The sequence below is a fragment of the Anser cygnoides genome, chromosome 13, assembly GCF_040182565.1.
Source record: "Anser cygnoides isolate HZ-2024a breed goose chromosome 13, Taihu_goose_T2T_genome, whole genome shotgun sequence".
Taxonomy (NCBI): domain Eukaryota; kingdom Metazoa; phylum Chordata; class Aves; order Anseriformes; family Anatidae; genus Anser; species Anser cygnoides.
In genome coordinates, this window is record NC_089885.1 from 6,878,085 (window position 1) to 6,901,677 (window position 23,593).

The 23,593-nt window shown below is 61.5% G+C and overlaps 2 protein-coding genes across 4 annotated transcripts; one reads left to right on the forward strand and one right to left on the reverse strand.

The window, feature by feature from the left end:
• Positions 1-1,221: 1,221 nt before the first annotated feature.
• On the reverse strand, positions 1,222-13,141 carry ZDHHC9 (zinc finger DHHC-type palmitoyltransferase 9). Its single transcript, XM_067005109.1, has 10 exons — positions 13,010-13,141; positions 12,494-12,789; positions 5,714-5,874; positions 4,985-5,143; positions 3,873-4,010; positions 3,670-3,718; positions 3,282-3,384; positions 3,033-3,136; positions 2,313-2,481; positions 1,222-1,891 (listed from the first exon to the last, which is right to left on the reverse strand). The coding sequence occupies exons 1-10, from the start codon at positions 13,121-13,123 to the stop codon at positions 1,787-1,789; spliced, it is 1,398 nt and encodes a 465-aa protein (XP_066861210.1). The 5' UTR covers positions 13,124-13,141; the 3' UTR covers positions 1,222-1,786.
• Positions 13,142-13,300: 159 nt separating this feature from the next.
• On the forward strand, positions 13,301-18,058 carry UTP14A (UTP14A small subunit processome component). Of its 3 annotated transcripts, none has more exons than XM_067005107.1 (14): positions 13,301-13,412; positions 13,569-13,639; positions 13,785-13,849; positions 14,071-14,213; positions 14,386-14,541; positions 15,046-15,165; positions 15,265-15,359; positions 15,565-15,688; positions 15,777-15,854; positions 15,956-16,301; positions 16,458-16,837; positions 16,911-17,098; positions 17,173-17,272; positions 17,618-18,058. In XM_067005107.1, exons 1-14 carry the CDS (start codon positions 13,344-13,346, stop codon positions 17,876-17,878), a joined length of 2,196 nt encoding a protein of 731 aa, XP_066861208.1. In that variant the 5' UTR covers positions 13,301-13,343; the 3' UTR covers positions 17,879-18,058. The 3 variants fall into 3 exon arrangements, with proteins under 3 accessions (XP_066861208.1, XP_066861209.1, XP_066861206.1); XM_067005108.1 differs by having other exon boundaries at positions 13,302-13,407; positions 13,567-13,639; XM_067005105.1 differs by having other exon boundaries at positions 13,329-13,412; positions 13,566-13,639.
• The last annotated feature ends 5,535 nt before the right edge of the window (positions 18,059-23,593 follow it).

Genomic DNA, 23,593 nt, shown 5'->3' on the forward strand with positions numbered 1-23,593 from the left:
AAAAACCAACCCTCACCCTACCCCCACTTCCTTCACAAGAACCTGAACAGAGCAGACAGGAACCACAGGTGCAGGCAGCATCCGTGACGGCCCCAGCAGGCAGCACTCGACACACCGCATTAGAAAATAGATTAGTAAAACCAAAAAAATACACTTTTTTCGCAACGAGTTTGAGATTTGGTCAGTAGCGCGTTGGGGCAGGCGGGAGAGGAGGGGCAGCTCTCGCTGCCGCGGGCTGTGCACAGGGCCGGCGAGGGCACCGGAGCCGGTCTGGCCGTAGGGCGTCAGCGGCTCCAGCCCCGCGTGGTGGGACCCAGAGCTCGTTCAGGCGCTGGCAAGGAGCAGCTCGAGCAGCTGCAGGGACCAGGCTCCCCCGGCCCTGTTCCAGGCCACGGTACTGAAAGCAGCGCGATGCGGGAGGGCACGGAAGGAGGAACACGCTGCCAGGCGGAGAAGCAAGCTGGGCCGCCCCTGCGGGGCCCTCCTGCGACATCTCCACCCACCGTCCATTTGCTGCATGTCCACGGGAGGCAGCAGCACCGAGCACACCCGGCAGGGGATGGAGAGCTGCCAGGGCACATCGCGGCCTCCCCTCCATCTCCAGCCTCTGCAGGGGCCCGCAGCGGCCATCGGCAGACCCCGCGGAGGGAGCGCTGCAGTGGACGAGGAGCCCACGGCACAGGGGTTTCCACCACCGCTCGGCCTCTCCTCCCTCCTCTGCTGGGGAGGACACCACGCAGCCAAGACGGCCGGCAAAGCCCGGGGGAGATTCAAGGCTCTGAAAGCCAGCCAAGGATGGCTGAGAAATGCAGGGCAAGGGGCGGGGAGGGGGCACGGGACACGACAACACGACACAGAATCGGGGCCGAGGTTGCGCAGAGCAGCGGCCGAGCGGCGTGCCACAGCCCAGCGGGGCAGGGCGGGAGAGCAGGCACCCAGGAGCACGTCCAGCCCTGGCACAAGCCTGGGAGGCAGCAACGCAGGCAGGTCCTCCCCTGCAGCTTGGCACACCCTGCGCACGGCCACGCTGTGGCAGGCACGGGGCAGAGCCGAGCAGCAGGAAGACGGGGCTGCCCCGCTCCTTCCCCCAGCCCCGTACACGTGAGCTGCAGGGAAGGACGCGAGGGAGGGCCCACGCCACGACTGCGCTCACACCTGCAGAGTCGCGTGAAAAGAGGGAGCAAGGGAAGGAAGCTACTTTAAGAAACACCGCCAGCAGAATACCTTCCCAGTTTTTTCGGCCCTTTTGGCACCAAAATGTCTCCTGACAACCCCTGCCACGTTAACCAATAAAACAATGCCACAGATTAGAGGAAGGAGGGAGGAGGGGAGAGAGGACGTTACTGCCATTAATCACTTTCTCCTTCCCATCAGGATTCCTCAGCAGCAGGGAGCAGGCCGACCCTAACATCGTTTCTGAGCTGCTTGACCACAAGTCATCAGGTCAGTCAGGGCCAGACGGAGGGACAGCTCAGGCCACCAAGCCAGTATTTAGCGTTGAGGACAACCTGCAGAGCAAGAGGTCCTGCCTCGGCCTGCAGGGAGACCAGCCCCGGTGGTGGTGAGCGTCCCTCAGTGATCACGGTGGGCTGCTCGTGCTCGTTATCCTTTGCCACCATGCATGGCCAGCGCCAGCCCACACCACCTGCGCATTGAGATGAATAATGACTAAAGCAAAACGGCCATGAGGAATCATTTGCCTGCCATCCAGCCCATCTCCTCCTCTCCTCAATCACTTCCAGCTTTGATTAGACAAAACAAGAAAGTTCTCCCTTTCAAGCAGAGGCTAGTGCTCTGCTTGCCCAGCGTCCTGGGATGGGACCGGGAGCTCCCCAGTCGTTAGCTGCTTTTCCTCTGGCATCTCAGCATTGCTCAGGGACGGCACAGGGACCTGGAGAAGAGAAGACAGCAATGACTTGGCACGAACACACAGAGTATCTGTTTGTGCACAGAGACGTGGCCCAGCTACCCTGCAGCCCCTGCCTCCAGCCCCAGGAGCAGAGCTCTCAGCTGTGCTTGGGAAAACGGGAAACAAGGCCTGCAGGGGCCTCACCAAGCAGGCAGCACATCAGCTTCGTGAAAATCTGGGGCACTGGACTGCTCCAGCAGTACTCTGGTCTGTTTGTGCTAGAGAAACAGGCAGCTCGCACTCCAGCAGGAGCGGGCCCAGCCCCTTCGCACCGTGTTCACAGAACAATTTAGGAAGGAGAGGACCACCACGGGTCTCGGGTTCAACCCTGCCCTCAAAGCGTAGCTAGTTTCAAAGACAAAGCAGCAGCCTGCTTGCACCCCATCCAGAGGGGATCACTCACGGCACTCGGGTGAGGAAGGCTGCCGTCCTTCTGCTGAGCGCTGCTCTCCTCTTCCTGCCCACCAGGGCCCTGAGCAGCAGTGGGCTCTTGAGCGCTGGACCCCCGTGTGCATGTCTCCTCCTGAGCTGTGCTCTCCTCCTGCTGCAAGATGCCCCGTCTGTCCAAGACGCTGAAAGAACAAAATCCCACTGTCAGAGACCCGCACCTCTTCTGCACCAGCTTCTTTCTAGCAGGAAAAATGCTGGCGGAAGACAAAAGTCAAGGGAAGGCGTTCCCCCCTCCAAAAACAGGCTGTGCTCCGCCCAATCCTAGTTAACTCCTAGTTAATCTTAGGAGTGCCTACATTCCTCCTGGGAAAACCAAGCCCCCCAGACAGCAGCCCAGTTCAGAGGGTGGGAGCCCACCGAAACAAGCACCCTGAGCTTCCTCTACATACACTGTCCCAGGGAAGGGAAGTCACTCCTCCATTGCTTCCCAAAAACACACGGTGTTAGGGACCGCATCACACACGTGAATCACTGGAAATACGCAAGGAAGGCAACCAAAGACCTTCCTCCCCAGAGGATCTGGCTCTGTCCCAAGAGACCTCCAGAAGCCTTCCACACACACAGCGCTGGCAGAAAGGCAGCCAGGTCTTGCACCCAAGCAAGGAAAGCTCCACGGGACCCCAGGCTCGGGGGGACGGGGCAAGAATGGCAGGGTAGCTCCTCAAGAGCGTACCTGGGGGGCAGAGGTCCGCAGAGCACCTCACAGCAGTTCTTCACTATGTTGCCATGGCTGTAGGGATTCTGCACACGGTTTTTCCCAGTCCAGGAACCCTTGATCTGCAACGGACAGGGCACAAGCTCAGGTCTGCTCCACCAGCCTCAGCACGAGCAGGTCATGTCAGCAAGGTGGATGCAGCTGTGGCAAACAGAGGAAGCGAAGAGGAACAGGGGTGGCTCAGGGGAACAAAGAGACTGAACTTACGTCTTCGTTGGTTGTCTGATTCAGTGCCACCAGGAAGGTGTGGAACCCAGTTAACCCCACCACCGACCACAGGGTGAAGAAACAGATGAGCACCTCCAGTACAGTGAGAGCAGTTAAGGACTGGGGACCAGGCAAACAGTCAAACAGTCACACCCGAGCTGAGTCACTACATTCAGCCCTGCCTCTTCTTCACCTAGACCGTTTTCTGTTTCACCCCCCTTCCAAAAATCACAAAAATTGCTCTTTGTTTTGTAATCAAGGAGGCAGGGGGGTGATGCCCTGGAAAACTCAGCAAAGCCTAAGCATCAAGACTTCATTCCCCCCATAATGCAGCTTGCATTCCCGCACCAACTTAGAAGCCAACCCTTCTGGCACTGGGGAAGGATATGTCCCTGGGGTTTCCTTCAACGTGTTCAGAAACCCAATCTTCAGAGATTCTGGCAACACAAAGAAAGAGGCATTTGGTCTCTGGGAGACTGCATCAAGTTCATTTCCCTTTCCCATTCCATCAGTTCTGGGTCGGGAACACCATCCGCATTCTCCCTCACCCTCGGCCAGCCCAGCCACCCACCTCCCCACAGCCAGACTCACTTAGTGCTACGTAGACTATGTTGAAGGTGAATATGTAGATGGTGAGGAGTGAGAGCGAGAGGATGAAGAGGTAGAAATAGCGGTAGTTCCTCTTCCCCACGCAGTTGCCCACCCAGGGACAGTGATGGTCGAAGCGCTCTGTGAAAGTGAAGATGGAGATCAGCACTGCTCTAGCACAGTCCTGCCTGCTTCTAGGTGCTTATTCCAAGGCCCTGAACTCAGAAACGTACAAGGCTGACAAGGACCCCCTGGGCCACTGAGTCTACCCCTCCGCTAGCTCAGGTCTAAGGGGCGGTGGAAGCCAGGTAAGAGAGTGCAAAACTCTTCCATTGAGTCAGTCGGCGCATTAAGGTAGAGTTTAAGAGCTTCACCCCACGCGTGTCTTCTCTCCCACAGACCTGAGGTACAATAGCTTCTATTAAAGCTGCACACAGGTTGGCTGAAGGTCTGGGAGTTCAGCAGTTCTCATCTAACCCGCTGCTGCTTTACTCCTATCGGGATCATTAGAAGGTTCAAGAGACTGCGTAAGTGCTCAAAGGGCTGGGAACCTGTACTGAAGGCGAGGGATCCAGAAGAATGGGATTCCTTCCTCGAGAAGGGATGCTGAATATGAGCTAATTATGGCACATACAAGGGCTAAAAGAGCTGCTATGGTGGGGGGGGGGGGGGGCTGGACAAAAAAGGGGCACTTGGTGAAACAGCATAGCCTCCAAGATGGTGCAAGGAGCTGCTTTCACAGAAGCTGCAGCTCTCCACTGGAATCCTCTAGCCCAGCAAGGCCAGCAGTTCAGTGAAACTCAGACGTGGACTCTGCATTTACACGGATAATTTAGACTCATATTAGACCAGCTATTGCCAAAGAGATGCTGGCAAAGACGAACCATCTGGCTTCAGGTTCTGAGCAAATCTCAAGCTCCTTGGGCTTAAGATGAGGCAGGCCGTCCCCATCTGTTCAGACCACACCACTCTGGACTTCCTCCATCGCTGCTGGAAGCATGCGCAGTACGAGGCAGGATACGGAGCGAGACCTGCTGCAGCTCTTCACTTGCTCTCCTCCAAAGGCTCTCACCTAGCACCCAGCTGCAGGAACAGCCCCAGCCCTTTCTACTCACCCACACAGTTGTCACAGATGCTGCAGTGAGAGGCACGGGGCGGACGGAAGATCTTACATGTGTAGCAATACTTCAGCTTTACTATCTGGTTGTTGATCTGGAAGTTCTTAATCCGCGGGGGCGGGCGCTGACCCTGCGGCACGGTCCCATTTGTGGCCTCTGAGAGAGGGAACCAAGCAGAGATCAGACCTGCTGCTACGACACAACGGGACGAGAGCTACAACTCTCCTCCTTGCTTTTTCTACCAGATGGATCAGAGCCTGCTGGGTCTAGAGCCAGTGGCTACACCTCTGCTCACACACTCCAGAGCCAACTTGGCAGCTTGGAACTTGGAAATGAGGTGCCAGAGCTTTCAGGAGCGTAAGGGGAGGAAAAAAAACCACCAAAACAACAAGCAGACCTGGATCCACCAAACATCCTCTCTCCTTGCTGGACCAAAGGGCCTGCGTCAAGCTTCCTGCACCCCTTACCAAGAGCAGACTGAGCTTGTATGTACACAGCTACAAGAGAGAAAACTGCATGAAAAGGTTCCCGGAAAGGAACGTTTTACCAGCTGAGACTCAGCCAAGCAGAATTAGCCAGTAGGCAGTAAGATGCTCAGTCTGGGGCCATTCCCACTTTTGGAGGTCGTGCCCCCCAACAGGGACAAAAAGGCTCTGCAGAGAATCTAGACTATACCAAAAACACCAAGGCTTTTCCAGCCACCACGCGTCCAGCTGCAGCACTCACCAATCTCCATCTCAATGAAGGCCGCCTCATCGGGCAGGGCTCTCGGGATCACCCCGGGATCACTGAAGCTCGTCCGCAGGAGCGTGGCCATGGCAAACAGGAAGAGAACTGCTGCAAACACGGGGATGGCTGGAGAGAGCTGGACTGCCAGGTACCGACACCTGTAAAGGAACGTCAGGAGGCAATGAACCAGACCTCAGCAAAGCCTGCCTGGGCCAGGGTCTAAAATCCTGGCAAGACATCAGAGCGCAGACTCTTCTGAGCCCCGTGACACCTGCAGAAGACAGGCTGCTCAACACTTCCTTCTGATCCCACCACCACAGGGCAGCATCGCTGGGGCAACTCTGGCAGCCAGCTAAGACCAGAGAAGTACCACGGTTTGAACCAGGCAGAACACGGTATGTGTTCCAGCATTTCATTTTGTTTCCAGCTCCTGTCTTGCTCAGAGTCACAGGTGACAACAGAAACACAGCCAGCCAGCTAGAGGGATCTTGCCTAGAAGACATCCACGGCAGCAGCTGCCAAGGACGTAGCTAAAGGAGAAGCACCAAAGCCTTGTCTGAGAACCCACCACCAGAGCCAGAGGGCATGGCCCTGAGCGGTGGGAATCTCTGGCTGCCCCCTCAACGGGCAGCATCCAGTGCCACAGAAAGTACCTGCCAAGGATTAACCGCACCCTGTGCTTCTCAGCAATGGTCACGTACAAGTGCAACGTGCGTGTGCCACAAAACGTCAGGCTTCCTTCGGCTTTTCTGAGGCACAGGGCTCAAAAGCCCCAGATGAAGCGGGAAGTCTCTTCCCACGCCTGCCTCAAGACAACATCAGCTTGAGAGGACACTCAGCCTGAAGATTGTTTAGTTTATAAACACAGAAGGGCCCGAGGAGAAATTCACGTTGATAATCCTGTTGATTGAGGTGGTACACAGAGACAAAGGAGAACAATCTCATTATGCCCCATGATACTCCTGGGCACCCATAAATGTCTCCACGGGCACTTCAGCACAGGCCACGCAGAAGGCCCGTACAGAAGTCATGGTTCAGAGTGGCATCAGGCCAATAAAAAACAAATTTTTACCTCGGTTTCTTTAGAAAACCCTGCTTATGATGGGGTGACGGTCTTACACAGCTTTCCTCTGGTTTAACCCCGCCTGAACCCCCCCACACTCAGGAGTTTCACCTCTCCTCGCACATCTCATTTCTTCAGCTTCCTCCTGATGCCTCTGAGTCCGCAGAGACGGACCCAGCCCAGACCCTTGCTCCCATCCACTGCTGTTCTCAAGGAAAGCATAAGGCTGCTCTGGTGAACGACACAGGATTACCCTCCGCAGTGGACTTCTCATCCTAAACAGGGGGATTTCTACGACATCCATGGCATTAACTGTTTAATTCTGGATAGCCTTCACACCCACAGCTTCTCTGAAGTTTCTAGCTCCAACTGCTTCTTTTGCAGCAACAAATTCTGCGTACTCACCACCCACTGCAGGACGGCTCACCGGACTTTAATTTGCTGTTGCTCGACTCCAGCAACTATCCTCTGTGTGCAGCGAAGTAGAGAGACCACACACGCGCACGCCCCGGGCCATACACTACGGTATACTTCGGCCGCTGCGATGCACAGGGCCCGTCCCCCAAACCAACGTGGTTAATTTTAGACACTACAAACCCCGCAGTTACTCAGAACAACACAACCCTTGGAGCCGTCCACGTGCAAAGCGCTCCCTCCTTTTGCAAAGCCAGGCTGAACAGTCAGAGGGCTGGGCTTACCGCCTTAACGCAGCCCGAGATAACTTTGCCTTCCCTCTGTAAGGACAAAGTCTAGCTAGCGAGCTGCAAGTCGGCCAGCGATTAAACAGCAACCTTGGATCCCGTTTTGGGAAGGAATATGGTTTATTCCCGCAAAAGCTGTGCACGGTCTGCCTCCAAGGGCTGCAACTTGACCCTTGTTCAGCTGACATGCCGGCTTTTATAACCACTGTATTACAGGCTTAGAAAAAGGATTCGTGAACTGCGTTAAAGCTGAGCTGAAACCATGCCAGGGCTCCCAGCCTCAGATACACGCTGACACCTTCATAAGTTTCTTCAGCGTGCCACCAGCAAAAAGATTTATTACCTTAAAGCATGTGATCCTCTCTGGGTGTGCTCGGCCAGGCACAGACCCGAGAGCTTTACGCAGCAGCGCCTGAGAACAAACGGGATCAGCCCCTGCATGGCCTGCAGACGAGCGCCAGCGTGGGACGTGCCCCGCTCCCTGGGCATCTTTGCAGAGAAACCAGCCCTTTGGGGAGGCACATGCGCCCCCAGGCACAGCGAGAGGAGCCTCCAGGCTGATGCTACTGCACTGCGGAGTGTGGTGCGGGAAGGGGAAGAAGCCTGCAGTTTTAGGAGACAGAAGATGAGTGCACGATTGTCCTCTCCGCTGTGGCAAGGGAAACGGCATTCTCCAGCCTCTCTTCGGCTCTTCCACTGCGGCACAGGCACAGGGCAGGCCAGGCCCCCGGCTCAGGAGGAAAGAGAAGCAATCTCAGGTACCCGGAGTGCCGTGGAGTCTTCGTTCTATGCCTCGTCTGCAGAGTGATTAAGCGCAGTAATTCATTTACACTGCTAAGGAACTGATATTTTAAAGATCCATTGTTTGGGAAAGCTGGGCACCAACAGAGACACACTGTTGGGATGTGAGGATGTTGCTCCTCCTCCCCTCCCAGGGCGATATCTGTGCTCTCGAGCATTTTGCCGTCTAATATCAGACAACAGCACTATCACAATGCACGACGGGGGGAGGGGGGAGGCTCAGACAAAGGGATCATTGCAACGGGGAAGGGGGGAGCAGCAAGAAGCAACAGACGGAGGTGCAGTGAGCGCAAGGAGCACGGACTACTCTGCTGAAGCTTCTGAGGCCACTGGAAGCTCTGCTGTACCCAGCACGTTAAGCGAAGTCCAGGAAGGGGAAAATGAACGCGCCAGCGCTGAGCGGCACAGGACTCGGCCGGGACCACCAGGCCAGGCATCCCACTCTGGGTCCCTCCAGGGCTCAGCACAAGCTCTGGCGTGACGTTCATTTATACCTCACTTGCAAATCACCCGTTTAACTCTCACGAACCAACGCACACCCGCACCACGTGCTCACCCTGAACGCTGTCGAAGCAAAGGAATACCCTTACCAACCATCCAACCCTCGCCAGAGCGCTCAGAGTCACCTGCAGCTCCCAGCCCCGGGAAGACTTCCAGGAGCTGACGTGCTGACTGTCAGCGTGGAAACCCCATCCTCCGAAAACCTGAGTAACGGCTGCACTGCAGTGCCGCAGGCTCGGGGCCCTTCCCCGAGCTACGCTCGGGCTCAGCCGGAGCTGTGGGCAGGGTCCGTCCCCATCGATCGGCAGCGACGTGGAAAACGCTCGCGACGGACCCAGCCCGAGCGCACCGCGTGTTTCTGAGCTGGAGGAACCCGCAGCTGCACGGACGCGGCAGGGAGAGCAAAGACGCCTCCTGTACAGTGCAAGAGAAAGGGCAGACAGCCCAAAAGCAGGGGAGCAGCCACTGTGCACAGAACCAGCTCTGGGTGCCAACAAGCTCGACTCTACCAAGAGAAGAAATAAGAAGAAGCACCGCTCAGCTTCTGTGCAGCTTTTGACGACGTCCGAAATGGACCTACGCAGAGACAGAAGCCATCTCACGAGCACTCCCTATTAGTGCACAAGCTTTGGGGTTTAGGAAAGAAAATTAATCAGAAGGAGAAGTCGCACAAAGGGTCAGCCTAGGTTTTCCGATTTATCAGAAAACAAACAAAATTCAACCTCTACATAGCTAAGGATGTAGAGAGAAAAAAAAAAAAAAGATACACGTGCTTGGTTATTGGAAAAGCAAACAGCAGCCCCCTCGTGCAGCCAGGAGCCTGGCATTGAGGGCACTATCTTGCCTGTAACGTTTACAAACGTCTCGCTTGTGTCAAAAAGCTGAAGACAAAAGAAATGGAGCTCTCTCGCAGCCGCTTTGGAGAAGCGAGTGCCTGTCACTTCAGGAGAGCCGCCACAGCTGCACTGGCAAACTGGAAAGAGAAACCCCCGGCAGTCAGAGAGGGGATACCCCAGCCCCTCGTCCTCCGTCCCACAGCGATTTCACCAGGGCTTCTCATCGTGTCCAGACACCACGGGCACGGTGAGACAGCTGAGCGCCCTCACACAGCAGCCTATGCACCCAATAAACGTGTAAAACAACGCTAACGGGCTATTAAATACGATTCCACGTGACGCAGTTACGGTCAGAGAGCAGACCCAATTAAACCCAGGCCCCGGGGACCAGCCTCAGCCTTGAAGCAGCCGCTTTCTGCCGGGGTGGTGGCGAGAGGTGCCCTTGGGCAGGGCGCTCGGCGGCTGCCGGGCACTTGCCGAGAAGCCAGCGCAGCACCTCTGCTTTATCGGGGAGGGAGGAGCCGACCTCCAGGTACGGCGCCAGCAGCTGGGTCCGTCCCCGGGGCCTCCTCCGCTCCCCAACAGAGGCACGGATGCGACTGCGAGACCGCAGCTCCAAGGCGGAGAGAAGAAAACCAGCCAGGTTCCCGCACACGGGGCCGAGCTGGCTTCGGAGCGTTTGAGCAGAGATGCGGCAGATCAGCCGGCAGCAGCGGAGCCGCCAGCGGCAGCCAAAACAGAGAGGCTGTCATGTCGCGGCCGGGAGGACTCCGTCAGCGAGGAGCGCGGCGGCTTATCTCGTGACGTGCGATGCCAGTCGCCACCGGCTCTACGGCGAGGGCGTTTGTAACCAGGGCCGGGCCGGCGCAGCCCGGAGGGCGAGGAGCAAGCCGTCGCTGGCTCGCGTCGCGCGGCGAGGCGTTTGCTGGCTTCAGGCACCCCCGAGCTTTGCTTAGACAAGGTGTGACTGCGCAAGTGATTCAGCTGAATGGAACAGGCACTGAAAACACAGGCACCCCTGCAGTTAGCGTACGAGGATTGAAAGGACTCCTCCACCCACCCGTCTGCTGCTCTCCAGAAGCAAATCCTAACGACCCAAATTGTTCCTTCGTGGAACAAACTTCACAGGGGAAAACGGAATTTCGGCGCAAACGCCGAAGAAATGGCCACGAGCTGAAATGAACGGGTAACACGCCCAGCGAAAAGATTAAAGCCAAGACCCTCACGCAACAGCACCCTGATGCAGGCAGAAGGCACAAAGGGCAGCCAGGCCTCCAGCAGCTGAGCCGACTGTCTTCTTAGCACGGTTTGTGGAGTGTTTCTGGTTTGGAAGACAGCGTTTCATTCCTATCTCAAATTCAAAAACCCACAAGCAATTTCACAACAAAGCTACCTCGCTCAGACAGGAAGCATTAAGACACAGCGCCTTGAGACCATCAAGTCAGCATTTCAGATTTCTCCAACCTTTCCCTCACCTCCCCGGTCAAAACCACTCATCAGCAAACAACCCAAAATCGCAGACGATTCTGCTCCCCGACACGCAGCTCCGTCACGCTGCCGGGCTGGGAACGCAGGCTTGGTTCCCGCTGCCCCACAAACCGCAGCGGGGCTTGCGCGGTCAGCAGCGAGGGCAAACAGGGCAGAGCGGGACGCGGCTCCGCTCGTCCCACGAGGACAGGCTCCGCAGGGAGCGCGAGCAATTATCCCTGGCGACGAGCGTTTCTGGAGTGGTAACACTCATTCCTGCAAGGCAGGAAGCCCGAGTGCCATTTGTCGGATGTGAAATAAAACAAACAAACAGCAGTGTCATTTCTTACCCGTGAATTCAGGCTGAGTCAGGGATAATTTTGGCTCTTCAAGCTCGGGAACCCCAACACCTTGCGTTACGGTTGCATGACGCCCGCCTGCGAAGCTACACAACGACTAAGCAGAAAAACCAGTCTTGTACCTGAGGTTATGCACCTCATTGCTTCTGCTGGGACGTGGCAGGCCTCCGCAGGGCATTCCAGAAAGCCCTTTGCGAGGCTGCCAGCAGTATCCGCTAGCAAGGAGGGCGATGCTGGACCAGAGGAAGCAGAGACAACTTCCCTGGTTTGGGGCAGACGCCTCGGAGGCCAGCGCACGTGCTGAGTGCTTTATAGACCTGGAGGAAAAACCAGGGCTTAACCAGCCAGCAGGTTCTTCCTTTTGCCTTCCTGGCTTAAAGAGCTTTTGTGTTACCCAACGCCACTGAGGACTTCGCCTCCCCAAGATCAAAACAAACATGCTGACGGAGAACGAGGGAGGGAAGTCTTGTTGTCGTTCAGGCTGACCCATCTCCAGACCGGGCAAAAAGGGGCTGCCCTGCCCTCTCCCCACACCACCAGCACCATTAGCCGAACCCTTGCGATTTCCCATTTTTTGGTAGCTCGCTTCCCCAGGCAACTCAAGGAGCCGGGAGAGTTACGGGGAAGCTCCTGCTCTTTTGGGAGCATCTGGGATTTCGGCTGCAGCCCCCCAGGCTGCCGACCCGGGACCAGATCTGACCTAAAGGGGGGGGCAGGGCCTCCCCAGGCGCCCGGCCTCGCGCAGAAAAGGGGCCGCTTCGGCCCAGCATCGCCGCAGCGTGTCGCCCAGCAGCTGCCAGCTCGGTGGGACCAGCACTTGCCCCTCTCCCCGTGCCAGCAGGCTCCGTGCCTCTGGCTGCACTGATTCCCCGGCAGCGTCGCCTCCCCGAGCCGGGCGGCTCCACGCAGCGAGGCGCTCGGGCCACGGGTCCCTGGACCTCTCCGTGACCAAGGGCCCGGCGTCCCGGGGGGGGCACGGAGCCCCGTGAGGGCCCGGCCTCGCCCCAAACCCTTGCAAAGGGCAAGGGAGAAGCGCCGCGGGGACTCACTCGAAGGCGAAGAAGAGGGCGCAGGTGCCGAGGATGAGGAAGAGCGTCAGGTAGAAGATGCCCTTCTGCCGGGCCATCATGATGCGCCCGTCGCAGCAGAAGGTGTTCCTGCCGGGCAGCTTCTCCCATCTCCGCACCACCTTCTTCTTCTTCTTCCTCGCCACCAGCACCGACATGGCGGGGCCGTCACTGGGGCTGCCGCTGCTGCCGCCGCTCGGCCGGGGACCGCCGCCGCCGCCGCCGCTCCGCTGCCCCCGGCATCCTCGGGGCCCGCCTGGGCCGGGCTGGGCTGGGCGCTGCGGGAGGGGGGGGGGGGGGAGAGCACGGGGCTCAGCGGGGGGGGGGTCGCCGTGGCAACCGCAGCCCCCCCGGGGTCGCCATGGCAACCCGCCGGGAACGGGGAACGGGGATCGGGGAGGGGAGGGGGGGGGGACAGGGCGCGGCCAGCACCGGCCCCGCCGGGCGGCACCGGGAGGGGGGAGAAAGGGGGGAGGGGGGTGCGGGGGGGGCGCTCACCCCCGTGCCGGTGCGGGCCGGGCCGCGCCGCTCCTGCCCCAGCGCCGCGGGAGGGGCCGCCACGCCCCGCGCCGCCGCCGCCGCCGCCGCCGGGGGAGAGGGCTCGGCCGCCATTGGCCCGCCCGCGCCGCTCCTCGCGCGCCCATTGGCGGGGCGCGGCGTCGCTCGGCGCTGAGTCCCCGCCCCCTCCTCCCCGCCCCGGCCCGGCCGCGGCACGGCCCCGTTGCCCCGGCAGCCGTGACGTCACGGGCCGGGCGGAAGCTTGGCAGGCGGCGGCGTCGGGCAGGGGCGGAAGCGGCGCCGCTCGGCGGCGTGTGGGCGCGCTTCCGGTGCCATGGCGGAGGAGTGGCTGGGCGTGGAGGCGGCGGGCAGCGGCGGCGAGGAGGAGGAGGAGGAGGAGGAGGTGAGCGGCGGGGGACCCGCACCGCCGGCGTCCGGGGTGGCACGGGACCGCTGGCCGGGACCGGGAGGGGAACCGGGACCGGGGTTGGGATTGGGGCCGGGGCCGGGCCCGGGCCACGCAGTCCCGGCCTTCACGACCGCGTGCGCCGCTTAGCAGGGCCCGGAGGATGGCGACCGGCGGCACCGGCAGCTCCTGGAGGCGGTCAGCGCCCTGTCCGGGCGGAAGCGGTGAGCCCCCAGCCCCCAGCCCCGCCGTGCCCCCTCCTGCCGCCCCGGGCCCTTCCGCCTCGGCTGCAGCACGGGGAGCTGCTGGCGGCAGCACTCGGGGGGCTTCTTCCCCCCTTTTCCTCTGTTTTATTCGCTTTTCCCGCAGGCGGAAGCTGGTGGAGCGCTCCGAGGCCAGCGGGCAGGTGTCCGAGTTCAACGTCAGCTGCAAAGGTGAGGGCCCCTCGGGGGCTCGGGGCTTTCCCCAGGTTTTTGCCCCCGGGAGGTGGTTGGATTCTCCAGGCCGGGCAGAGGAGACCCCCCCCCCGGGAGGCGCCGTGCTGGCCCTTCGGGCTGAAGGCGTCGCAGCCCGTAACAAATGGTATCAGAGCTCGTAATGCTGCCCAGCTCGGTCGCGGTGTGCCCGTGTCGATGTGCGGGATGACCTCACGTAGGTGCCGGGGAGAAGCTGGACCTGTCTGAGCTCCTGCAGCCCATCCGTGCCCAGTCCGCCCTGAGCAGCGTGAAGAAGGAGCTGAACAGAGTGAAGCAGAAGAAGGCGGTGGAGCTGCCCCTCAGCAAGGAGGAGCGGGAGCGGGTACGTGGGTCTGTGCGGGTGGCGGGCAGCAGGGGGAAGAAGTTCCAGCCGTAAGGGGCGGCTGGTTTGAGCCCCTGGGTGCTGCCTACTTCTCTCTAATGCTGCCTGGCTTTCCTCGTTCTTCAGGTCAGCTTCTCTACTCACCCTTTTCCCTTCTCGCGCCCATCTGCAGGTTGTGAGGGAGGCTGCCTACGTCAAGACCTCCAAAGACGTTGGCAAATGGCAGCCGGTGGTCCTGCAGAACCGTCGAGCGGAGCAGTTGGTTTTCCCTCTGAAGCAGGAGCTCGTGGCGGTTGCCCCCCTGGAGCAAGTGGTTTCGGCATGGAAGGTGGGGACTGTCACCTCTTGGGTGCGTTTCTCCTCCCTGCTCTTTAGCGCTCAGCACGTGGGTTGAGCCTGCTGGTGCCCGGTCTCTGCACTGAGCCAGGTGCTTGCTCACAGGCCTCAGCCACCTCTGGAGATGGAGGAGGGAATTAGTTTGCCAGGTAGAGCCCACCTGTAAGTCTTGGTCATGCTTTGGGCTTTGAATCCGAGTTCCCATGCAGGCCGTGTTGCTTGGTAGGAGAGGCTCCCACCCCTGGAGAGCTTTCCAAGGTCAGGGCAAGGTCAGATCCCACCAGGCTCCTAGCTTAACAGGCACCGCTTCCTCCGCCCGGAGCTCCCTCTCTGTTCATCTTGACATGGTGTTGTGGGGCCTGGGACTTCCGCTTGCTTGCGCCCTCCCATGGGCCTGCTCGAGCATCGGAAGGGATGGGGAGATCTGTGTGGGTGCTGGCTCCTGCACTGCTCCTTGTTTCATCCTGTCTTGCTGTGCGATCTGTCCCACCGACAGCCACGAACTCCCCTGGAGCAGGAGATCTTCGGACTGCTCCACAAAACGCAGCAGCCCATCACAGACCCGCTGCTGACGCCGCAGGAGAAAGCCTCGCTGCAGGCAATGAGCTTGGAGGAGGTGGGTGGTTCTTTTTTTTTTTTTTTTTTTTAAATACCCCTGTGCTGGCCGGGTTGGCCCCTTCCTTTGCGCTTGCCCTTACGCTGTGCTCCCTGGCAGGCCCAGCGGCGGCGAGCAGAGCTGCAGAAGGCTCGGGTCCTGCAGTCCTACTACGAAGCCAAGGCTCGGCGAGAGAAGAAGATCAAGAGCAAGAAGTAAGACCCTGACGTTGCCGGGCTCGGGGCGCTGGGGGGGGGACTGGGGCCCGGTGCGTGGGGACAGCTGAAGGGCGGAGGAAGGCCGAGCATCCAGCTGAAATGTTGCTGGGAAGCTGTGCTGCCCGAAACGGCACTGCCTTCCTAAAGAGGAGGCTGGGTGCTCGCGCCAGGAGGTCTCACCGCCTGCCCCCTCGTGCCGCAGGTACCACCGCGTGCTGAAGAAAAGCAAGAGGCGCAAGGCCTTGAAGGAGTTTGAGCTGCTGCAGAAGTCAGACCCTGAGGCCGCCTTGGCAAAGCTGGAGGAGCTGGAGCAGCTCCGGATGGAGGTGCTGCTCGCTTGCCTCTCCCTCATCCCTTGGGAGCTCGCCCTCGCTCAGGGTGCTCTTTGTGATGCTTCCTCTTCCTCTGCCTCAGGAGCGAATGAGTCTCAAGCACCAGAACAAGGGGAAATGGGCCCGCTCCAGGGCCATTATGGCCAAGTACGACCTGGAGGTGAGACGGAGCTTGGGGAAGGGGAGAACAGCTGAGGTGGGGCAAAGAAAGCGGACACGTTGTTTGTGGCCTGTGTTGGAATTGTCTCAACCCTTTCCCAGGCCCGCAAGGCCATGCAGGAGCAGCTGGCCAGGAACAAGGAGCTGATGCAGAAGGTGCGGGTGGAGCTGCCCGAGGAGGAGCCAGGTGATGTGCCTGAGGAGGACCTCACGTCTGTGACCGTCCCTGTGGGTGCCAGCAGAGCAAATCCCTGGATGCTGGGCAAGCCCAGCGACCCAGCCAAGGAACCTGAGGTGCGAGAGGGTCTTGAAGACGCTGCAGTGCCTGGTGCTGTGGAGAGCAAGGAGGAGATGTCGGAGGAGGAGGAGGTGTCGGAGGAGGAGGCCCTGCTACAGGACTTTGAGCAGAAACGGCACGCGCGGCGGGCAGGGAGCCCTGAGCAGCACGGTGAGGAGCTCGCAGCCCCATGCAATGTCTGATGTGCTGCAGGGCTGGGCAAATGCGCGGTGGGTCGCGAGGGCTGCGTTTTCTTACAGCTGCCCTGCTTTCTTCCCTCCCCGCTCATGGGGTGGCTGTTTTCTTCTCTGTTGCCTTGGTGCGCAGGCACTGATGAGACAGAGGCAGTTTCTGACCCTCCGGGAGACAGCTCCGTGCACCCCATCTGTGACGAGGAGCAGGTGAGTGCAGGGATCGAGCCGCCTCCCCAGGCCCAGGAGGAGACCCTGCTGTCGGAGCAGCTGGACCGCGTGCAGACGATGGAGGACGTTGAGGCTCTGGCCTCCAAGGAGCCCTTGGAGGAGCAGGAGAAGCCAGCGGCTGCGGGAGCAGAAGAGCGAGCACACCAGCAGGACAAAGGCAGAGCTGGGGCCCGGCCTGCCAAGAAACCGACAGCCAAGGAGAAAATGATTAGCCTGCAGTCCGTGCTGTCTGAAAAGCCCCAGGAGATTCAGTGCCCCAGCCTACCCGTGGTCATGGAGGAGGAGGTGAGCGGGACGGGCCCAGTCCTCCTGGGCCAGGAGCCGGCTGGCCGCCGGGCACTGACCCCTGTCTCCGCAGGAGGGTGGCATCGACCAGCGGGGGGTGATCACCGAGGCCTTTGCCGGGGATGACGTAGTTGCCGACTTCCACCGGGAGAAGAGCAAGGCGGAGCGGGACGCGAAGCCCCAGGCGGTGAACTTGGTGCTGCCGGGCTGGGGCGAGTGGGGAGGCACCGGCCTGAAGCCCAGCTCCAAGAAAATAAGACGGTAAGCGCCCACGGGCTGCGGCAGCGTGCTTCCGCCCAGCTCCAGGGCCTGACGTCTTCGTCCGCCCCCGGCAGGTTCCTGATCAAGCCCCCCCCAGCACCTCCCAGGAAGGACCAGCACTTGCCCCACGTCATCATGAGCGAGCAGCGCAACATCCATGCGGCGGCACATCAGGTGGGTGCTGCGCTGGCTCCTGGGCTGGCCTGGCACATGGCCCGTCCCCTGAACTTCCTGAATCCCCGCCTCCAAAGGGACCGTTCAATTTCCAGCTCTGACAACCCTGAGGGCAATGGGGCGGGAGGGTAGGGGGGGGGGAATTTACAGGTCTGTTCCTGGAGTGCTGCTGGGCCGTCTGTCCTGGAGTGTGGAGCGAGGAGGTCGGCAGGTCCCGGGCCTGGGTGCATGGTGCAAGCTGGCTGTGGTGTGGTTGGAAGCGGTGTCAGGGTGGGAAGAAAGCAGCACCGGGGTGCTGGGCCGGGTCGCTGGTGGCACTACCCCCGCTGTGCTGTTTCCCCGCAGGTCAGCGAGCTGCCCTTCCCCTTTGAGAGGCACCAGCAGTTCGAGCAGAGCATCCGGACGCCCGTGGGCTCCACGTGGAACACGCAGCGTGCTTTCCAGAAGCTGACTTCCCCCCGCGTCATCACCCGGGCCGGCCACATCATCCAGCCCCTCTCTGCTGAGGACGTCACCTCAGCTGGCAGCGGAGCCAAACCAGTGCTAGAAATCGCTCCCAAGCAGCGAGAGCAGTCCTCTGGCCGCCCGCACAAGAGAGCGCGGTAGCTCTCTAGGGCTAGGACTGGCCCGCGCAGCGCTGGGGAGCAGGTGGAGGGGCCGTGCCCGGGGGCTTCCCTCCCAGGGAGAGGTTCTTGGTTCTGTCAAGGGCTTTTTAATGCTCCTTCCGCAATAAAACTGCTGGGCTGCCGTGGCTGCGCAGGCTGCGTGGCCGCCCTGGGGACAGGACAGCTGGTGCCCTCCTGCCTGTCCTTGGGGCCCGACGCGGGGCAGGGTGGCTCGCCCCGGTGTAACGTGAACAGCTTGCTGGGGGTCAGGCCCAGGAGGTGCGGCCTGGGGGTGGGAGCCTGAAGAGGAGGTGGAGCTGCTGCCAGCACCGTGTTAGCGTTGGGCTAGGTCTCTACCCCTTGTTTTTGTCTTCAATGCCACAATTTTTTACATAAACAGTCGTCGTCTTGGCCACGTTGGCTTTCTTGCAGCCTGCTGCAGCGAGCCCGGCCACGCGGCAACGCTTCTCAAGCCCTCCTGCTGCCCCAAGTAACTGCTGGCCGGCTCCAAGGAGCACAGAGAGCGGGGCTGCACGGCCCTGCTGCCACTCCGCGTGGGCTGGTAGCGGGCTCTGCCCCAGCGCAGCCACCCGGCCATCTTCCTGCTGCGGAGTCCGGCCCCCCAGCTGAAGCCAGGCCCTTTCCAGAAGGCGGTGGCAGGGTGCTCGGGGTGTTCCCCTCCTGAGCACCAGGGATGTGGGGCTGCGGCCGAGGGCTGTGCCAGAGAGGCATAGTGAAACGGGAGCGGGCTCAGAGCCCTCCCGGCCTCTCCTCCCTCTTCCCACGTGTGCTGCGTTCGTGCCAGCTGGAGAAACTCCTGATCCTAAGCGAAGGAGGGACTTGAGGAGCTGCTTCTGTTCCCAGGAAACACGTCCCTTGCGCTGGGGACGCCTCCTCCCACCTTGGCACCGCAGCCAGGCTGGGTCCCGGTGTGTCCCTTGGGGCAGAGCCGTGCCACCGCTGTTCTGCCCTGCAGCCGCGTTGTGCAGGGGCCTGTCCCTCGTCCCCCGCGGCTGGGGCACGGGCACATGCAGGCTGACAGCAGCCGGCCCCGCGACTCGCTGGCTTCCCCGACCCGTAAATACGCCAGGCTCTTCCGCTCTGCGCCCGCACCCTGCGGGGGTGGCTGCTTCTGCTCCGAGCCGGTGTGGGAGTCGGGGAGCCCGCTGTGCCCAGCACAAGGGGCCGGGCGCTGCCCTCTGCCCGGGCCGTGTCCTTGCTGGGCTCCAGCTGGTGCATCGCTGGCTCTGCGCGGTGCCCCGGGGCTGCTGGATAACGCTGGCCGCGGACGGGGGCATGGTTGCGTTGCTTTAGTCGACACGGCTGAAAAAAAAAAAAAGAAAGGAAGCAGCGATCGTTTCCGTGCCACGGCACTGACGAGCCCCTCGCTGGGCTGGTGGCCCCAGCTCAAACCCCAGCTTCCTTCTGCTCCGGCTGCCCAAAACGCTGTGGGAAACCTTCGCCCCCCGGCCTCTGGGGACGTCACCGGGGGGCCACAGGGCGGGGGGCAGTTCTTGTTTGTTTTAGTAAAACCTGGAGCGCCCTGAAGCCAGGGGAAGGCAGTGCCCGGCACGGGCTGCGCGCTGCTCCTCCGTGTGCCTGCGGCCAGCTCCAGGCTCTCTGGCAGCCCTGGTGGGGTGGCTTCCTGGGGCCAGCCAGGTCCCCGTGGCACTGCTGGAGCTCCCCGGCTGCCCCACAGCAGCAGCAACGCGATGGGGCTCAGGCCGCTGCGAGGCAGCAGGACAGGACCTCCTGGGGTGCTGATCCTGGAGAGGTCAGCGCACCCGAAACGGGCTCGTGTCCCCATAGAGAGCAGCGGCCTTAAGGCTGTCGCGAGCTGTGACCGCCTGAAGCAGCGACCAGGACCTGCTGGCATACGGCCCCTCGGTCTGAAGGCAGCTTCGTGCCGGGTTTTGTCTGACGGGTCCTGCGGTGCGAGCACGGCCAATGCTCGGACGGCATCGAGAGGGGCGGCTTCAAGCTGCAGAGCTGGGGGTGCCTGGTCCTGCAAAGAAGGGCAGTGCTGGGGCGGACTGGGCTCGAACTGGGGCTTCAAGGATCCGGAAATGCTTCCAAAATAAATCCATAAAGCGTCAGTGTAAGCTGCTTGGGATGAGTTACAGGAGGGACCCAGATGCAGCCGCATCTCCTGCCAGCGCTTTGGGCTCGCCCGCTCCTGGTGCTGCCACGCTCCCCCGCCGAGAGCAGGTTGTGTCCCCCGGTGTCCCCGCAGAAATAAAATTGCAGGGCGCGGGGATGTCAGCGCTTGGTTTTTAATTAAAAAATAAATCAGGATCTGCAAAATGCTGCAGGAAAGGGGGATGGCGGGGATGCCCACTGGCAGCTGCCACGGCAGCAGGGAGGAGACGGGGCCGGACACTCCCCGCTCTAATCCCCTTCCTGCAGCACACTCATGCCCTGCCGCCGCGCATCGCCACGCCGGGGCTCGGCTGGGGCGAGTCTGAAGGCAACCAGGAGGAGAGAAAAACACCGGCCTCCGCCGGCCATCTCCACCGAGCGCGGGAGCCCGCGGAGAGCAGCGGCGCTGTTAATGCGCACTCCTCCCTCCCGCCGCGCAGGCACGGCGTCCCTCGAGAGGGCTGCGAGCGGCTGCAGTTTGCTCTTACTGGCCTACTTTCAGGGCTACGTCAAAGCCAGGTTTACGGAGCGGGGAGCCTGGGTGAAGGCGGCTGAACCGCTCCTGGCTCCGGCAGGGAGCGCCCGGTGATGGGACGGGGACGCGGCTCCGCTGGGGCGCCTCCGAGCTGCCCTGGGGCGGGGACCCTGCGGGCACCCCGGGGGGAGAGAGATGATGCCGATGCTTCGGCCATGCCGTGCTCGGGCTCCAGCCGGCCCTTGAGACCAGTGGGAGCCGACTGAAATGAAAAGGCAGATTAAAAATGAGCAAATAAAGGGGTTTCGTGGTTGTTTTCTTTTTTCCTTCCTTTTTATATTTTATTTTTTTTTTATGTTTTCTAGCATAGGCTATAAATAACCTGTAAAGTATTTCATCCGGGCTATTTCTGAGGGTGAAATTTCAGCCCCCGGTGAAGGCCCCCCGGCTTTGCATGCCGCGGGAGCGCCTGAGTGTGCCCGGGGTGCCCCTGGCCGTGGCAGGGCCCCCGCGGCCGTCAGAGGGTCCCGCGCTGCTCCCTTACTTTGGATCGGGGATCTCCGGCACGGCGCAGCAGAGCTCCCCCGCATTCCTCCCCGCCTCCTCCCCCGGTGCCGAGGGCAGGGGCGACCTGCGGGCCCCCTCCTCCCGGGGCTGCCTCTGGGAGCGGGGGGCACGGGGGGCACCCGCAGCCCTCGCGGTGCCCGGCCGCGCATCCCGGCCTGCACAGCCGCCGCGTTTCCGTGGAGATGGCATCTCCCGAGCCCGCACAGCCTGAGCGGGAGGGTTTCCATGGAGATGCCGTATCCAGCACGGCACAACCTGAGCCAGAGATTGCCGCCGGGATGCTGTAGCTGGGACCCTCGCACCCGCAGCGGGGCTGTTCCCGGTTGGGGTGGCGAAGCGCTTCCCCTCCCTTGGCGGGGGGGAGGTGGGACACCGTCTCCCACCAGCCTTGTCAGCCCTGCTCGGGGTAGGGGGGACCTCGTCACTCGGGTCATGCTGTAGGGGCACTTTCTGGGTCTTCCCGAGGTGACGGGTACCCACCTGTCCCCAGGCACCTGTGGGGATAGGGGGAAAGTCCCCGTGCCCCCCTGACGAGCGTGCCCCCGCTGCCACCTGCACCTCACAGGTTTCCCCACCCACAGAGCTGCTCTGGGGCACGCTGCTAGCAGGGATGGGGGATGAGAGCCCCGGGACAGCTGTGTGACACCAGCGCACCTTGCTGTGAGCCTGGGACCAGCCACAACAGAGCTGCAGCACTAACACCTCCCGTGGGGCTGAGGGTCCGCCGCGGACGACGGCTTTAACGCAAGGAACGGGGTGAGCGAAGGTCCCCGCCGTGTGCTGCTGCACAGGATCCACGCCACAGCCGGCGCTACGAGCACAGCTTCCTTCCAAAGGCAGCTGACGCAGAGCTCACCGAGTGGGGCTGCGATCGCCCCCCATCCTCAGGGGTGCTGAGCTGGGGCTGGGGAGCTGCCCCCCTCGGCCTGGGGCCACGTCCTGCAGCCGGGCGCTGGCGGCCACCCCGGCCTGCAGCTCCCGCGTCCCCAGGGCTGCTGTCAGCGCTGTCAGCGTCTGCAGGCACGTGCTGTCAGACGCAGCATGTGCCGCCTTCAAAGGCCGGCTCTCTTTGTCTGCGACTACAATTAGGAGCGCTCAGCGCCTCTTGAAGCCAGACCTGGGGATTGCGGAGCTGAAGGACAGAAAATAAAGGACCCAAGGCTCCAGCGTGGCAGCCCCGGAGCTGCTGAGGAGCAGGGTCAGGCTCGGATCTCCTCCCTTCCCTGTGCCCGTCGTCCCAAATCCTCACCGCTCCGTGGTGTCCTCCCAGCTAAAGACTTCTCCTGGGCCAGGGGGCTGCTGGCGGCCGAGCGAAGGAGGGCAGCGCGGGCAGCGTACGGACTGCACACCTCCTGCAACAGCCCAGCCTGCCTTGCCTCTCACCATAGCTGATGCCTCACTTTTCCCAAGAGCGAGCCTGGTGGGGTGCATGGTGAGGAAGGGGCTGTGTCTGCACTCCCTGCGGCACCCACGCGAGGTCCGAGGCAAAGCAACCCAAAGCCCCCAGCCGCGAACCCCTCTCCCCAGCGCCAAATAACCACTGCTGTGGCTGGGGCCAAAATGCAGACCTCTGAGCCTGCGGGGAGGGACGGCAGCCTCCTGCCCCGCTCCTCCGTCCCCGAGGTGCGAGGAGGGGGGCAGGCGGCCGCTGGTCCAGCGGGAGAAGTTCTCATATTTTAGCTGCACCTTCAAACACGCTGCACAAGTGTTTGCGGTTGTAGTCAGGATGGCCCGCGGAAAAGCGGGCAGATGAAGTCTGTAGTGAGAGCTGACACCTTTTATTGCTGTTGCTACACCAATAAAACCTCGCCGAGCCGGCTGCCCGGTGAGGACGGAGCGGCACGCAGGCTCGCTTTGAAGCTGCAGGAAAAGCCCCAGGAAACCCAGAGAGAGGCCACCAGACCCCGCGGCAACCAGCTCCCTCAGGCCAAAGCCCTCCCCGGCCTCGGGGCCACTTGCTCGGCCACGGCTCCGTCTCGGGGCCAGGCCCTGGGGCAGGGATGCCCAAGGCAGGACAAGCCCAGCAACGGGCCCCGTGTCCCGTGGGGCGTGCGGCTGGGCACGGCGCGGTGCCAGGAGCAGAAAACCCGCAGCCACCAGCACCGGGTGGGCTCCGGGAGGAGGCTTGCGGTGCAGGGGGTCTCGCCGGTGGGGTCAGGGGGAGCCGAGGAGCCGTAGGTGCTGCCCGTGGGGGTTGTGGGGAGACCTCGGGTCTCACCTGGTGGGGGACGCTCCTTGTTCCCCAGAATTTCCTGTTTTCCTGGAGTACCAGCGTAAAAGCTGCAGGATTTTTCAGCGACACCTTTTGGAGCCCCCGGGTGTAAATCATCCCGTCTCGGAGACGTTACGACGTTAACGCGGTTCGAACTAAACCGGGCAGGAGCAGGGCTCTGCTCGGGGACGTGACCGTGGGGCGCAGAGCCCCCCTGGCAGGCGCCGCGCATCCCCTGCGAGGCCAGCTGCAGGACGGGGCTATTATTCAAACCGTGTGTTTTTAATTGCGCCGCGATGCAAATAAGGCTGCTCCGGGTAAAC